General features: G+C 39.3%; 1 protein-coding gene across 3 annotated transcripts in view; it reads right to left on the reverse strand.

The window, feature by feature from the left end:
• ANXA4 (annexin A4) overlaps positions 1–15779 on the reverse strand; it is a 109549-nt gene that overhangs the window by 12327 nt on the left and 81443 nt on the right. For all 3 annotated transcript variants that reach the window (XM_089687194.1, XM_089687195.1, XM_089687193.1), the window contains 5 exons: positions 15214–15327; positions 9469–9559; positions 7114–7193; positions 6467–6523; positions 25–118 (listed from right to left, as the gene is read on the reverse strand). In XM_089687194.1, the coding sequence (XP_089543320.1) occupies positions 25–118; positions 6467–6523; positions 7114–7193; positions 9469–9559; positions 15214–15327 (436 nt within the window). The remainder of the gene's footprint in view (positions 1–24; positions 119–6466; positions 6524–7113; positions 7194–9468; positions 9560–15213; positions 15328–15779) is intronic.

Consider the following 15779-nt stretch of genomic DNA (forward strand, 5'->3'; position numbering starts at 1 on the left):
CAACATCAAAACAGTTCAAATTACCTTTCAGTAAATGCTTCCTGTTTCTAGTGCAAAGAACGGTCAAAAATTTCACTTCATCGGTCCCCCATTTTTTCTCACCAGCTTCATATAGGTCCTGAAATGAGGGTAGAGAAAATTATTCTACAAATAAACCCTACCTTCATGCTGTATACGTAGCATTCCTGCTTAGGAATAAAACATCACATTTTTCTGATGAAAAGTCACAAATGCTAATACTATGAATTCCAGAATCTCAGCAATACTACAATATTCTCACTATCTGGCATGGCAGTCAAACAGTAGTATTACTGCTTATCAATCTAACATAACACACTGTGGTATCTGCACATGACTGTTTTATTTTGGGTGTTGATCTGCTGAGTACCAGGCCTTAAAAGATTGATGGTTTATTATTACATAATTAAATATTTTAAATGCAAGCAGGGAATTTAAATGTGATTTGGTATCAAGCCTCTTGCACTTCTCTGTACAGCAAAGCTCATACTGGGACAGGATAAAGCAGCACAAGCAGCCATTCTGTTGTACAGAGTTTCGTGGTTGGTGTTATCTGCCTATGCATAAGGATAAACCCTAAATATTGGTGTAGCATAAAACGTGGTCTAAAACCTGGAGTTAGCCTTCAACTGCAGCAAAGAAAATTCAGGTCTTCTGCCCTGCCAGATAGGGCTGTGCTGTGTGACAGAGCTGTGTGAACCACAGAACTGAATGGACAAAAATACAAATCCTTTGGCAGGAAAATTTATGCAAGTCATCTGTGTATTTATCGGATTGCAGGAAACTGCAACACAGTACACTCTTATTTGGTCATTTTGTTACATGCACTAAAAATACAAAATGTTCACTTTGTTTCTGTAGTTTAACAATGTGTTTAGTAGGAAGAGGTACAATACACAGGGTTTGTTTTCACTCACTTTTTTATCAAACTTCATTAGTAAAAGCAATGACAAAATGAAAAGGTCAAATGAAGGAAGCTTGTACAGGGGGAAGTACGAAGATTGCAAATGTTTTCTGCTCTGATAATGCAGGTTCCCTAGCTTTCATGCTGATCCACTGGCAGATCTCTCAGTGGTAGAAACCCTTGATCGGCTTGGAAGTGCTATTCAGAATGGGCTCCAAGTGGGAAGAGCTCTGCTGATCAGCCAAAGTGGAGCATACAAACTGGATTTTGTCACTTCTGCCTGACATTGGAAAACATTAAAGCCCATCTCCAGGCCAAAAAAAGGTTTCCCATGCTGTGCCCACACTGCATGAATGAACTGTTTATTTTTGTTTAGGGGAGAGTAGTAAGAGGATTCATTTATCTAATCCTCCGACCCTCCCAGCACAAGCCCTCCCCCTGCAGCTCCTGCCCCTTGCAGTCTAGTTGTCTTGTGCAGTGGTCCACCACTGGCCATGGGGGGAATACTGTTTTGCAGTGAAACAAAGGATAGGGTGAGTATAAGTTTCTCCTCACCCCTAGACAAAACGAGCAGTTGACCCGTACAGAGCAGGGACTGCCCCACTGCATTGGATAACTTTTTATTTTTTGCCTGGAGTTTCACTTTAATAAATTTGTCTTCCTTCTCACTTGTGAGGACTACTTCCAAACAAATTAAGTCTAGGTTCACACCTATGTGTTTTCTGTTGCATTTTACAGAAATGCACAGCAGTCCATTTAACATGATTTCCTATGGGCCAGGTTCACATCTCTGCGTTTTACCCAGTGTGTTTTGTGGAAAGGGTCAGGGACGTTTTTAAACACAAAACGTTGCATTTTTGGTTCTATAGATTTCAATGGAGATGCTGCAGAAAAGCATAGGATGCATTTTTGACACGTTTTAATCTGCCCAGAAACAAGCTGGAAAAAAAAACAAACAAAAACAAAATGCAAAATGTATCAAAAAAACATGGCAAAAAAAGGTGTCAAAAATGAATGTGCAAAAAGTACTGCAGAAACAGATCAAATGCAAACTGCATAGGTGTGAACCTAGCCTTTACCCTAAAAATCAGACAGTTTTTTTTCAAAGTAGATTGTCACTTAAAGTAGGATTCCAAGTTTAATTTCACTTTAATTAGATTGTTTGGGCCAATCTGGCTCATTTCTATTACAGAACAATGTGACAGCAGTGTGTGCTCTAATGCACTATAGTAGCATCAATTACATACAGTAAGCAGCATTGAGTTTTGGCAGCAGTACAGGCAACTTCCCATGTTAAAGTTAAAGAGAATCTGGCTGAGTGCTCATCTGCCATTCAGGAGAATCCTTGTATTTTTATCAATGAATAATAGGCCTTTCCTGATTGGCTGAAGTAGAAACTGATGTTATTTGCCTGCCTCTCCACCTCAGTCAATCACAGGAAGTCTTGTAAGTACTGAGAAAATAAAAGGTTTCTCATAAATGGCTGAGAGGTACCAAGCACAATTCTCTTCCAACAGCAACCAATTCAGCCACTGGATGGAATATTCCCTAGTAAAGAGCTGAATGTAAACAAAGACCAGAGATGCTGGCTGGCATCATTACTCAAATATGTCAAGGGCCATACTTGGTCATTGACTAGAATCTCCCAAATTACAGCTGAATCAGGCCAGGGAAGAGTCCTTGATTGCGATGATGCTGTCGGCTGCAAAGTCCACAGCATCTTGGTAACCAATAATTCTGTGCTTACCTTAAAATAAAAAATTTATATATATATATATATCCGTTGCCTTTACAAAAAATGATGCTGTGCAACCCAACACTGCGAATTAAGTGTCCATTATGGACTTTCTGGACTCAGTGCCACCCCTCACTATACCTTCCTGTGATAAAAATGATGTGTCCATTTGCAATAGGTACATGAATTTGTCACAGGCACCTACATTTGTCTATGACACTCTTTATGAATTCCAGGGTGTGTTGCAGGAAAGTCCAAATTGATGCACTTTTATTACACTAAAATACATTTTGTCATCTTAATTAGGTCCTTCAAAAATGCAGTGCAATAAGCAATGCCTGAAACATGCAATACTACATCCGTTTTCAATTGCATGTGCTGAGAACAACCTCTTAAATATCAGAGCTTTCATAACAGAGCAAGGCACTAGGAGTTTACAGCTTGGAAAACAAGCATAAAGTGATCTTAGAAAATATCAAAATAGGTTTATAGCAAATAGGGTTAAAATTGTACTACTAGAGAAACAATGTTCTAAAAATGAGCCCTTTAAAACAGCCTGATATAAATGTACTGTCGTCAGTTCTCAAAACAGCCGTTTCACATATCTCTATAAAATATACAGTTTACCATTAAGGAAAAACAAAAATAAATCTTACAAATAGTTTTATTTCCATCTGACAGAATAATATACGGCTTTGAAAGGAAATGGAATTCATAACCAGCTCAGAATTTCACCTGAGGTGTTAAAAGAGACAAAGTACAAAGCGTTGGATTAAACTGAAATGGAGACCGTTTCTTCACTGAAGGAGCTTAAAAACACCAGCTGAATCTTTTGCGCTTGGGAAAACTCGACAGGTGTCTGTACCGAGAATGTCACCGGGTGAAAAAGCATAGAGGAAAAACAATGAACTGAAACACAGCGAGTAGACACAGGAAGGTGTCAAAAAATAGAGGGGCTTTTTGTTGGAAACAAAAGGCTGAATCCTGCTGTCTTCTCAAACACTTCAAACGTCTTGCACATACTGCAAAAGGCTCGGAATTATCTGTGCAAATCCTGTATGAGGTAGACTGCTGCCTTCGTTCATTTCAAAAACTGTACTTCAAAAACCATGCTCAATGCCTTACAAAATGGGTTTTTAAGGGCAAGCTTTTATTGTAAAAGATGTACTCATCGAAATGACCACTATAAAGTGCAACTCTTTTTCCCACACCTTTTTGACCAAGATAAAACTCTAAACAGCTAATTATTTCCAAAGTCTACAATTTCAACAGATCTAAATGACAACCTGGCAGTGTAAGGTGAAGCAAGGATCTAGGAAATCTCCATGAGCTCCACTAGGTGAAAACATTTGGGCTGGAAGAACACCAGCCATTTATAGCAGGTCTAATCCACTATGACTCAAAATTCATTACATCAGATAGTTAAAGGTCTACTGCAGTGGTCTCCAAACTACAGCCTCAGGGCTCGATACTGCCCTTTGCTTGCCTTTATCCGACCCTTGAGGCAATATTCCTGCCACTGACAACAACAGTGGGGCATAATTCCTGGCATTAACACCAACAATGGTGTTCCTCACACTGATACCAACTATTTCTCCCCTTAATACCAAAGACCAGACATTGTTTACTCCCACTGGGCACAGTCCAGTCCCTCTAAAGTCTGAAGATCAGTAAACTGGTCCTTTCTTTGGAAAGTTTAGAGACCTCTGGTCTACTGTATTATAAAAACTGTATACAATTAATGTAAAGTCATGAGAGTAGTATAAATATATATGTATTTATTAAGTATGAGAGAAAGTGTGGGGGTGGACTGAACTGTGAAAGCTGAAAAATGCAGGCAGAGGACAAGGGACTAGTTGCCAGTATTGCATGTTGGCTCCCTGCAGCTGATCTTTCTCCATTATGGACTTTCCATGCCTTATTCTGCATTGTGTCTTTTGTATGAAGGTGGCCATTTTGGTAGAGGGCTTTGCTTCTTAGGCTGGCCATACACTGTTCGAATTTTGGCTGGTTCCTGATGAACCAGGTGAAATTCACTTAGTGGGTAGCCCCTATGGCCTCTTCCTGCCAAACATCCTTCATTTGAAAAATCAAAGCAGCTGGGGAGAAAATTTATTGGCTGCACAGCAGCATCTAACTGCATCTGCATCTAACTGTAGTGCTACCCCCACAGAAGCCATTTGGTAGTTTGGGGTCTCTGTTCTTCTATCTCTACTCTGAGAACATCAGCCCCACTGACACACCAGGTTAAGCAAATGGATACTGCACTGCTATTGGGAACACAGATACCTGGCACACAACTAGGGTTAAGTATAAACAAGCAGACTGGTTAGTGGTAAATGAACCCAATATATTGTCATGGGTTGCAGTGAATGACAGCATGCACATAAATGAAGAATTTCATTTTCCAGAAGCATGCACACAAAGAGGTCTCTAAGGTTCCTCTAGAACTCTGAATGTTGACAGTAGACTGATGCATAGCCCTTTTCATGCAACTAACCCATAAGACCCATCTCCTAGCCACTGTAAAAAAAACTCCTGAAGGACACAGGCTGAAACAAGCTGCTCTACTTCTCTATACATCATCCAAAAGGTATATCTAGGTGTCAGCAGTTTGAGTCTTCACAAGTATATCCACATTTTCTTTCAGCTAGAAAAATAGTAAAAATATGCTTTAGCTAAAATACCAACTTATGGAAGACAAACTTTTGATATGCTTACACCAACCTCAAGATCTGTAATATAAGGTATAAAATATTTTTTATACTTTTTGAAGTTGTTCAATCATAATCCCAAATTTTTCCATACAAATTAAGCAGGTAGGAACAGAAAAAAAACTGAAGTTACGGATATAGGTTCTATGAATTCACCTCAAATTGATAATAATCAGTTCAACTATTTTAATTAAGTTAATGCCACCCCCTGTGTTTAGGGGGGTTGTACGATTATATATATTGGCTTTTATTTTAATTGTATGCTATAAGGAAGGCTGTGGCCGAAATGCGTTAGAATGTTATGGAATATGTATTTTCTGTTTATATGAAGAAGCTGCCAGCTACATCTTTAAAAGATTTGAAGTGAACGCCATAGCCTGAGCACCGGCTTTCTGCTCTCATTTGCTATACAGCGGTATAGCTTGAGTGAGTGTCTTTGAAAAAAGTGAAACGTGGAGAAAAAAAAATAAATTTAAAAATCTTTTGTATAACATTTATGTTTTGCTTGCTGGGTTTGGTAAAGAAACACACTGGAGGTGTTAAGGTGCTGCCCCTTTAATTTTATTAGTATTAAATTTGCTGATTGGACAGAGGGCATTCTTATTCTTGCTTGGTTTCTTGTAACACTAGCTGCAATGTCGGGCACCCACAAGAGCCAAGAGAAATGTTGGGGGGGGGGGTCTGTTGCTGGCGCTCGCCTAAGGTAAGTGTTGGAAGCAAAGAACAAGCAAAGCAGACATCTCCTTGCAAGCTGCAGTGTCGGACAGCTGTACTCTAAAGGGGACCACAACTGAAAGAAGTGATACTTTGAGGTCTGGGCTACCTTCAGGCATATCTGTCCTCAATTTATTCATTACTCCCCAGATTGGAGACCTGTTAGAGCTCTACTAGAGTTCGGGACCACACTTCAGAGGGACCTGGATGAGGCAATGTGGCTTCCCCATATATGCATGCTATTAAAATCGCTCTGTTTTTAATGCAAATTGATGACTAGCTGGTTAGAAACCAGGGAACTATTTGTATTGTATTGTGCAATGACCAGAGGCTTATCTGTTCATTATGAAAGGCTCATACAAACCTGTAGATAAAATTTACCTTTGCATCCTGTTTGGCAAGTTCATCATTCACATTATCACTCTGGTCTCTTCCTCCCTGCACAATAAGAAAACAATTTAAATAGTTTTTTTTGTTAATGTTTTCCTATGTTAATTTCTCCTCTGTCTTACTAGCCCAATCTAAAGCTACTGGAATTTGGCTGCTTCAGCATGCACTAGCCAAATTTTGATCAGTGTGCGGCTATCCAGTGCTCAGCAAAAGTCGGTCATAGACCAGTTTACCTTTAAAAAAAAAACAAACTAATGCATAGAGGTGAACCATCCATAAATAAGAATTGGATTTTTACTGTTGTGATGTTTTACTGCTTGAACATGGACAAATGTGACAAGAAAGAAAACAAACTGCCTATATCTTTGGATCATCTAGGTTTACATTTTCATGCTCTTTGAATTGTGCCCAGTTTTTTTTTCTCTGTTTGCATTGCCAATGGGTGTATACTTAAGTCAGACTATGTGAATGAAAAGCATTTATGTTATAAACTTAGTGAATTCATGTGTAGGATTTTGTTTGCTGAATGCAAATATGGTCTGGGCTATGCCTCATGCCTATAAAATAAAAGTATAAAGCACTTCTTTGATTGTAGAGCTCCTATGATCTAGAGCCTTCCTAGCCAAAGGGAAACTTACAGCAGCCATAGCTACCAGCACTCTCTGGAACATAAAAGAGGTGTCTGAGCAAATATCATCCTCTAGAGACTTGCCATATTCTGCAACAAGAGAGTAAAAAAAATTAGAAGATAACTTACAAAGCATATAAAAAACACATTGAATAAAAATAATAAAGAAAAAAGTTGTGTCTGTCAGTTGTCTAAAAACCACAAAAAGGACAGAAAAATAGTAGTCTGAATGAGGTTTAGTGTTTTGATGTCTTACGTTGCAGTGCGGGATTCTTTATATACTTAGCGGTGTATGTCCAATTAAATACACTGTATAGTGCTGCTTAATATGTTAATATGAAAAGAAAAAAAAAGTTTCCACCAAAGGCTCTTCAATCTATTTTGTGGTATACAAGAATAAACTGAGCCAACACAGATGATCATACAGTTGTATGCATAGTGCATGCAGTCTTTTTTGTATGAACAAATTGTCCCTGTGCTCAGTAGCTGATGCAACGAAAGCAGCTCATACATTAGTCATTTTTATTTTTCATTCAACCAGTGGTTTGAACGAAAAAAAAAAAAAAAAAAAAAAAAAAAAAACACCAGAATCCTTCCCGCTAAGTTACTGTATTCGAACAGGCAGGAGACTTCCCCAACATCCGAATATACTGAGCAGTGCTGCTGGCTATAGCTGGAAGAAGTGATCTATCAGGAAAAACCCGACAGGGCAGTTGTACAGAAGTCGATTGGTGATCAACTTGTGATCAACAAAATTTGAATTTCAATGCATGTATGGCCAGCTTAAGTATGTTTTCTTCACCATGTTTCAACAAGCATTTTATAAGGTTAAACAATGGCACTCAGTATGTAGATTTAAGAGGCTTTCATGTGTATTAAAAGAGAATCCAGCATCCTGTTTAATGTGTGAGAAATCAACTTAAAGTGGAAGTAAGCATTAAAATCGTGTATGTGTTTGTAGATATGGAGCTAGGAGATAGAGGTTTTTGGCAGAAACTTACGTGATGACCTAGCTGCAGGGGGGCTTTTGAAAATATTTGCATATGACACTAACAGCAAAACTTTAAAAAAAAAGGGAACCAACTGGTCGGGACCCGGTGATTGACAGCCCCCTACCCGGAAATGCAAGATCAGGTATGTATACACATGATTTTGCGCATCTGTGCCGCCCTGTAGCAGTATGTCTGCTATAGGGAAGGCGGGAAATGGTTAAAGTGGATCTGCAGTCACTTCAAAAAAATTTTAAAATGTCAGCAGGTAGAAATACGGTAGCTGCTGACTTAATAAACAGGACACTTACTTGTCAAAGGATCCAGAACGGTCACCCGGCTGGTTCTTTACTGGTCTCTAGGTCCCCTGCACTGGGCATGTTTACTAAGAGAAACTGGTTGTAAAGCTGCAAGGCTTCCCACTGCACAGGTATGAGCCATTTGTGAATGGTACCGCAGTCTTATGGGACCTGTGATGTGTCCCAGAAGGCTGCGGAAAAATAGGGGAGGAGCTGTCAGGGACCTCAGATCTGGCCGCGATCGCGCACGGGTCTGCGCATGCGCGGTATGCCCGGCCGCACTAGCGTGCGAGCCTTGGGACCCTGGCACCCGTGACAGCAGCGGCGGTCGCACATGCGCACTCACACGCCTGGCACCAATCAGGGCGCAGGGCGCCCTATTTAAAACAGGACAGGTCTGTGTTCTAATTGCCGTATGGTCTTACCTGTATCCTGTGTTTCCTGTATTGAGATTGCCTTATTGCCGACCTGGATTTGCTGATTGTCTCCTGTTCTGATCCCTGGCTTGTCTGACCATTCTCCTGTTTAATCCTGCACGTTCTGATCTCCTGTTACCGAACCCGGCTTGTGACCCGTTTATCCTTCTGTCTACTGTTTTGGTACCGTTCTGCCTCCGCCGTTACCGACCCGGCCTGCCAGACTCTGCTCTCGCTACCTCCTCACATCAGGCTCTCACCTGCTATACACCTCCAGTGGTGCTTCTCCTACAGCTGGCTGAACCCAGGGGTCGCGACCTGGTCTCAGCCTGCTCCAAGTCCATCCCCACCATCAGGGGCCCTGGTGAATAAGCAGGTTGGGACTTAGATTCCACACCTTGGGGGATTCCGGTCTGTGGAACGCTAGAGGCTACCGCCGGCAGGGACATAACAGGGGTGAACTTCCTTTCAGATCACCTAAGCGATCTGGGCAGAAGAGAGAGTGGGTACCTGTCAAAACCAGGGACAAGGGAGAGGAGGGGGGGGGCAGAAAAGCAGTATTTCTGCTTTTTGGTGAAGTTCTTCTTTAAGTAACAGGAACAGTTGGGAACTTTGCATCATATGTAAAGAAAATCCTATGGCTATATAATCTAGAACATACTCAGTTTATAATTTGCATTAATGTCTTGAATTTCTTTTGTTGATCGAGAAGCCAAGATTTCGATCAGACAGCCTTCATCGGTCCCTGCACCCTGCAAAGATAAGACAGCAAAAACAGTCAGTCAATTACAAGTTTCTGGCTTGGAAAAAATATACACTTCAGATTTGTCTGTCCAAGTAAAGTTTGTCATGAAAAAAAAAAAAAAAAATATATATATATATATAAAAAGGAGGACTGCCATTGCGGACCTACATCTGAAAATGTTGGCTGACTGTGACCCAGAACAAATATGGAAGTCAGGGAAATGCCTGAGGTCCTTATCTGTATACTTGCCTAAGTCAGTAATTCAAAGTATTGAAGTCAGAGGGTCAACTATCATTTTCAGGAGAGGTCAGCAATGCAGCTTCCATGTTTTCCTCAAGACAGGTTTCTTTTACAAAATGAATCTGATCATTAAAAGAAAAACACACAGACACACTTTTCAGGTCCTCAGCCTGGGAAGGCCCAATACAGATTGCTCACTTCTCAGATTTGCTGCAAGCTAGGTTGGTTCAGAAACAGTTCCTCTACCTGAATAGCTCAGTACATTGGAAGGGGTTCAAAGAAAGGCTGATGAGACATAAAACCCATACACATCCTGTACAAAACTATTAAGGACTTCTTTACCAACAGATTAGTGTAAGGTGAGAATCTCATATGGAATATTAGATTCCTGTTAAATGAGACCTAAAACTCAGTTTTGGCTTTATATAGACAGATACGGGCCCATCCGGTAGTACACCTATACATTCAAAACCCTAATTATATTTGGACTTTACAGTACTACTCTGGCAAAAATACATACATCAAATTTATGATTGATTTCTTTTTATATTTCAATTGAAATTCATATTTTACAAATATAGTATTATGGACAAAGTGTTGAGCTTAAAACAAGAAAAACAGAAAAAAACCTCTGTGATATGGCAATCCAGAAAATAGAAAGGGTATAGGAAGAGCTATGCAGGCCAGGAAGAGGGAAAGATATCAGATAACAGAGGAAAATAAGTGATATTATTACGAATATATAAAATTTAGAGCAAAACATTAAAAAGTTGCAGGCTGATGCATCAATGCTGTCTTTGCGCTGCATACTCCATTCCATACGACATGCCTACACCATCATTTACATTTTTGCATCATAGCCATAGAATCATTCTGTGTATAACAATCATAGCCAATGGTGAATTGTCATCCTCTAATCTGTTTCACAGACTTGGTTCGCTTTTACCAGTTTTGTTGTGCTGTATGTGCTAATATCACAACCAGAAACTCTTTAAAAATCACTCCCCGGGCAGACAAAGGGGCAAATGCCCTGGGGCACCGACTGGAGATTCCCCACAGTATATACCCTCAATAACTATAGAGCTGTATTCCAGTATAATGTCATTGTTTTAGTAATTTTAAAGCTGGAAACGGTCAACCTCATGGGTCCAAATGTATAGCCATATTTTTGATACCACTCCAATTGGTATGCAGAACAGCATATATACAGCCTGCAACTTTTTTTGATTGCTTTGAATTTCATATATTAGCAATAATAAAAATCAAATGGTTTTAGTATGTATTTATCCCTAAGTGTAAAGTGAGACTATAAGGTTTTGGCTTTATACAGAGGTAGACATATCAGTTGTGCAGCTGCATAAGGGGCCTGTGTGATACAGGAGCCCATTTATACTAGACGTGGGATGGGCAGGGGCTGGAACTTCTGTTACTGTCGGATAGACTTGGACACTACTCTAGGAAATGTGAGGCACTGAAACTGGTCTTCATGATGCCTTAACCATGTTCCTGGTTTTTAATATCAAAGTGCTGTCAGTCAGTGAAATACCTATATCACCTTTTGCCTGACTGGCACCAAGACATGAAAAATGTATCTCTCATTTGCTTTTGACACCATTTGGAATGGAAGCAAAGAGGATGCTTTCTGTCTGACCCCAGTTGCATATTATGTACCATGAAAGGTACATAATAAAAAAGGTACAGCGCAGATTATTCTTCACCTGTATTTATCTATAGCAATGGTTTCCAAACCTTTCAAACAAAAGGACCAGTTTCCTGTCCTTCAGACCTTAGGGGGGCCGGATTGTGGCCAGTGGGGGTAGAAAATGTCCCAGGCCTGGCATCGGTGAGACTAAACATTGCCTCAGGGTTGACCACCATATCACATGGTACTCCAGAACCATGCAATTTGGTGCAACACTTTTTTTTTTTTTTTTTATTGCAGTAGTAGTGCATGCAGTACGTTTTCCATGTTCCAGTGTGATTTGCAGCCCATGCAAATGAATGGACTGCAAAAATCGCACCACACTGGATTGAGCAGGAATTGGCACACGTTCCTGTGCAATTCAGGTGTGAACCAGCCCTCAGGTTTGGTGGTCAGAAGTGCATGTGGTCAGGAGGAGGAGGAATAGTGCCTTGTCATTGGCATTACTGGGAGGAATAGTGCCCTGTTATTGGTATTTCTGGGAGGAATAGTGCCTCATCATTAACGTCAGTGGCAGGAATTATGCCCCACTGTTGGTGTCAGTGGGAGCAATAGTGTCCCAAGGGCCGGATAAAAGCTTGCAAAGGGCTGCATCAAGAACCTCAGGCCACAGTTTGGAGACCATTAATCTACAGCATCTCTATCTTCAGTGAAAAAGCCAGTAGTTGAGTGTTGGGCCCAAAAATTGGTCTTGCACAGCGGACATTACGTTACTGTCTGCTATTGCATTTTCACACAGGTTTTTAAAACACTCATCATCCATAAATCTTGGTTTAAATCAATATCACCTTAGACCCTCTCCTAGAGGGGGCTTACAAAGGAAACCACAAAGCTAAAAATTTGTCTCCGGTCTTTGCTTCTTTTTACATGACGTCAATGTCAAAATTCCTCCAGAGTCTGGCAACATTATTTAAGTCTCTTTTTACAAATGTACTAAAAGGGCAAGATGTTTAACCAACAGCTCATCATATCAACAGCTCATTGATAAAGTCAGTTCTGGACATGCAAAGAATTTATTTATGAATGCATGCAGATCCGTACTAAAACAGATTTGGATTGAACAGGTTTGATTGGTTGCCATTTCACAATTTTTGAAAAACAATTAGCTTTGAATAAAAAGGAAAAAAGTTCTGCACTAACAATCATGCAATAAAACAGTAAACAATGTCCGTCTTATACTCTCCAGGATTGCTGTAGCTCCCACCGACACGTTTCATCAGTGTAACATTAAGAGATACCCATATGATCATGCTAGTTTGACCTTTGTAATAGGGGACAAGCTATAAGGTAATAGCACATCATTAAAAAAAACTCGGTGGAAGTGACACAATATTCAGTTTGGATTCACAATTGTTTCACTTATTTCAGGCTCTTATAATATATATATATATATATATATATATATATATATATATATATATATATATATACATACACACACATACATACATACACACACACACACCCGTTAGTTCCTGCCCTCAAGGAGCTTACAATCTAAGGACCCTTAACTAATCATACATAAATATACTAGGGCCAATTAACCTACCAGCATGCCTTTGGAGTGTGTTAGGAAACCGGAGTACCTAGAGGAAAACCACCCAGGCACAGGGAGAACATGTTAACTCCATGCAGGTAGTGTTATGGTTGGCATTTGAACAAACAACTCTGGTGCTGCCAGGCGGAAGTGCTAACCACTTAGACACTGTGCTTGTTGTGATTTTTGAGCATGGACTATTCAGGAAATTATTACTCATTTTCACATTATCATTCTTGTTTCACTTTTGTTTATAGGTTTATATTATTACTTTGCTATTTACTGTTTTATTGCATAATGGTTTGATAGCGCAGTCAATATTACTTACACCACAGACAGTATTGCATGCAGCTAAGAATTTTGACGGCAGGTACACAGATTTTCTTTGATTCAAACAGCTAGCTTCAGTTGGAGAAAAACCTGTTTGCCATAATCATCATATGGAGGTCATATCTCAGATCCACCAATCGCCAACAAATTATTCATTGGATGGATGTATAAAGGATGCTATTTTCTAAAACAAGTCTCATTTTGAAGTATTCACCAACACCTGACAACATCACGACTGCAAAATATATGTAACGTTCACTTTATTAAGTTGCAAATTTCACAAGATTGACTTTGTAACATGAGAACCAGCCAATTTCAGGTATTTTTAATGATTCCTTCCTAAAGACCCTAAGCTCATCTTCATCTAAGTCAGCATTTAACAGAAGTTCCCCGGATTCCTTCATATCCATTTCAGTCTCTAATTATCTTAACTAATTCTGCAAATGTTTTTATAAATATGCCCCATGCTACATTCATTTAATACACCATTTACCCTGTCTGCTATGCCAGCTCTTCATGTACTCACATTTACGGAGATAAGTGCTATTAAGTGGTTCCTCATCACTATTAAAATCAACAGACAAGACTTTTATTTCCATGAGTTAATTAGAATGAACTGCACATCCCTAGGAATGGCTATTTATAGTTTAATTATGCCTGCAGCATAATACATATTTAATAATCGTGTAATTATTTTCTTTTGGAAAAGTTTATCCATAACATGAATTATATTAATGGTAATCAAAGACAAGGTATAGTTGTTACATTAAAACACCGACACACAAAATAGACCTAATGTCAAATTCTGTCTTCATTTACGTGCTGCTTTAATTAAACTAAACTAATTGGGTCCTTCTTAATAAACTGAAAATACATAAAAAATTAAATTATACATGCAGCAAAGGTCTATTGCAAACAAAATGTTTATGCTAAGCAGTGCAGGGACAAGGTTATCTAGCGCTCAGGGCAAAGATGCGAAACGGCGTCCCATCCCCAAAATGTTGGGGCATTATGTGTCAGCAAAAATCCTCTCCTCCAAAAAAATTGAGCACTAATCTACATGCCTACCCAAAGCATAAATTCCCTTTGCAAGCCAAAATTTCTAGCCAAACAAAAATTTCCCTCTTCCAGTACTCCTGCTAGCTTGTAGGTAGGCACTCTCCATGCAGTGTCCCCCACCTCATATGATTCCACAGAGTCTAGGGCAGCCACCCATTCTGCCCACCCCTTGTCTTGGCCCTGACTATGTGAGCAAGCTACCAATAACATTCAGGGGAAAAGGATTGGCAAAAGAATGTACTGTATATCTACAATGAAATTAGAAACCGGACATGTAACTTTCCTTTGACATCAGTTTGTGTTTTAATTTCCCCCCTTCCTTTAGATTGTAAGCTCCACAAGCAGGGCCCTCACATTCCTTCTGTACTGAAATGTATTGTAATTGTACTGTCTCCCTTATATTGTAAAGCGCTGCGCAAACTGTTGGCGCTATATAAATCCTGTATAATAATAATTTCCATTATAGGGGTTCCAATTTTCTGTTATGCCCTACCCAGTATATTTTCAATAGTGCCACTTCCCGCAGAATTTATGTTTCCATGCTATCACTCACAATAAATTTAGCCCACCTTCACAGTGGAAACAGGTAGCATAAGTGAGGTATCACATGGTTCAAGGCTGTTTAGTGACTTGTCTTATCTAGCTTCTTAAATTCTTAGTCATGCTATGCCTTAGGTCACTAAGTGGACATAACTAATTGCCGCAATAAGACTACCATGCAGTACTGAGTCTACTTCATAATGATATATTGCATATATGACTGGGGACAGGTTCCTTTGTCCAGTATGGTTACCTTCATGGCTTTCTTCAGTTCCTGAACATCATAGAGAATTGATGAGGTTATCAGGCCAAGAATCACTTTTTCAAAGTTTCCTGTCAGCTCAGATTTCAGGTCATCTTCCAAATCCTAAAAAGTAATAAAGTACAAATTAAAATAAAAGTAACACATTTCATAAATTGCTTTTCCATTAAATCAGCTATTTTAAAGGCCAACTGCTCCCAATAACTAAAATAGACATTTTTTCCTTCTACTGCTTTCTCTCAAATTTTTTAGTGTAATTAATGATCTACTGGGTTGTTTAAATGTAATTTGCCAATAACGAGCCCATTGAAGGGACACCATGATTATTCAGGTATTCACATGGAAAATTTAGTCAAAACATTAGACTATTTTTATATATCGCTTACATATTTGATTTTGTGCATGGTCATTGTGTGCACATCCAAGCTTATAATTACCCTTTAATAGTGTTAAATTTAATTGCCCACTAAAGAGAATAGTGTTTATGGAAATGCTAACCACTGAATACATTAATCCTAATATAGTAATACTTATTCTCATTTCAAATCTCACTTGCC

Source organism: Staurois parvus, unplaced genomic scaffold (genome assembly GCF_062004578.1).
Source record: "Staurois parvus isolate SC_StPar_1 unplaced genomic scaffold, SC_StPar_1.0 ptg000420l, whole genome shotgun sequence".
In the NCBI taxonomy this organism is placed as follows: domain Eukaryota; kingdom Metazoa; phylum Chordata; class Amphibia; order Anura; family Ranidae; genus Staurois; species Staurois parvus.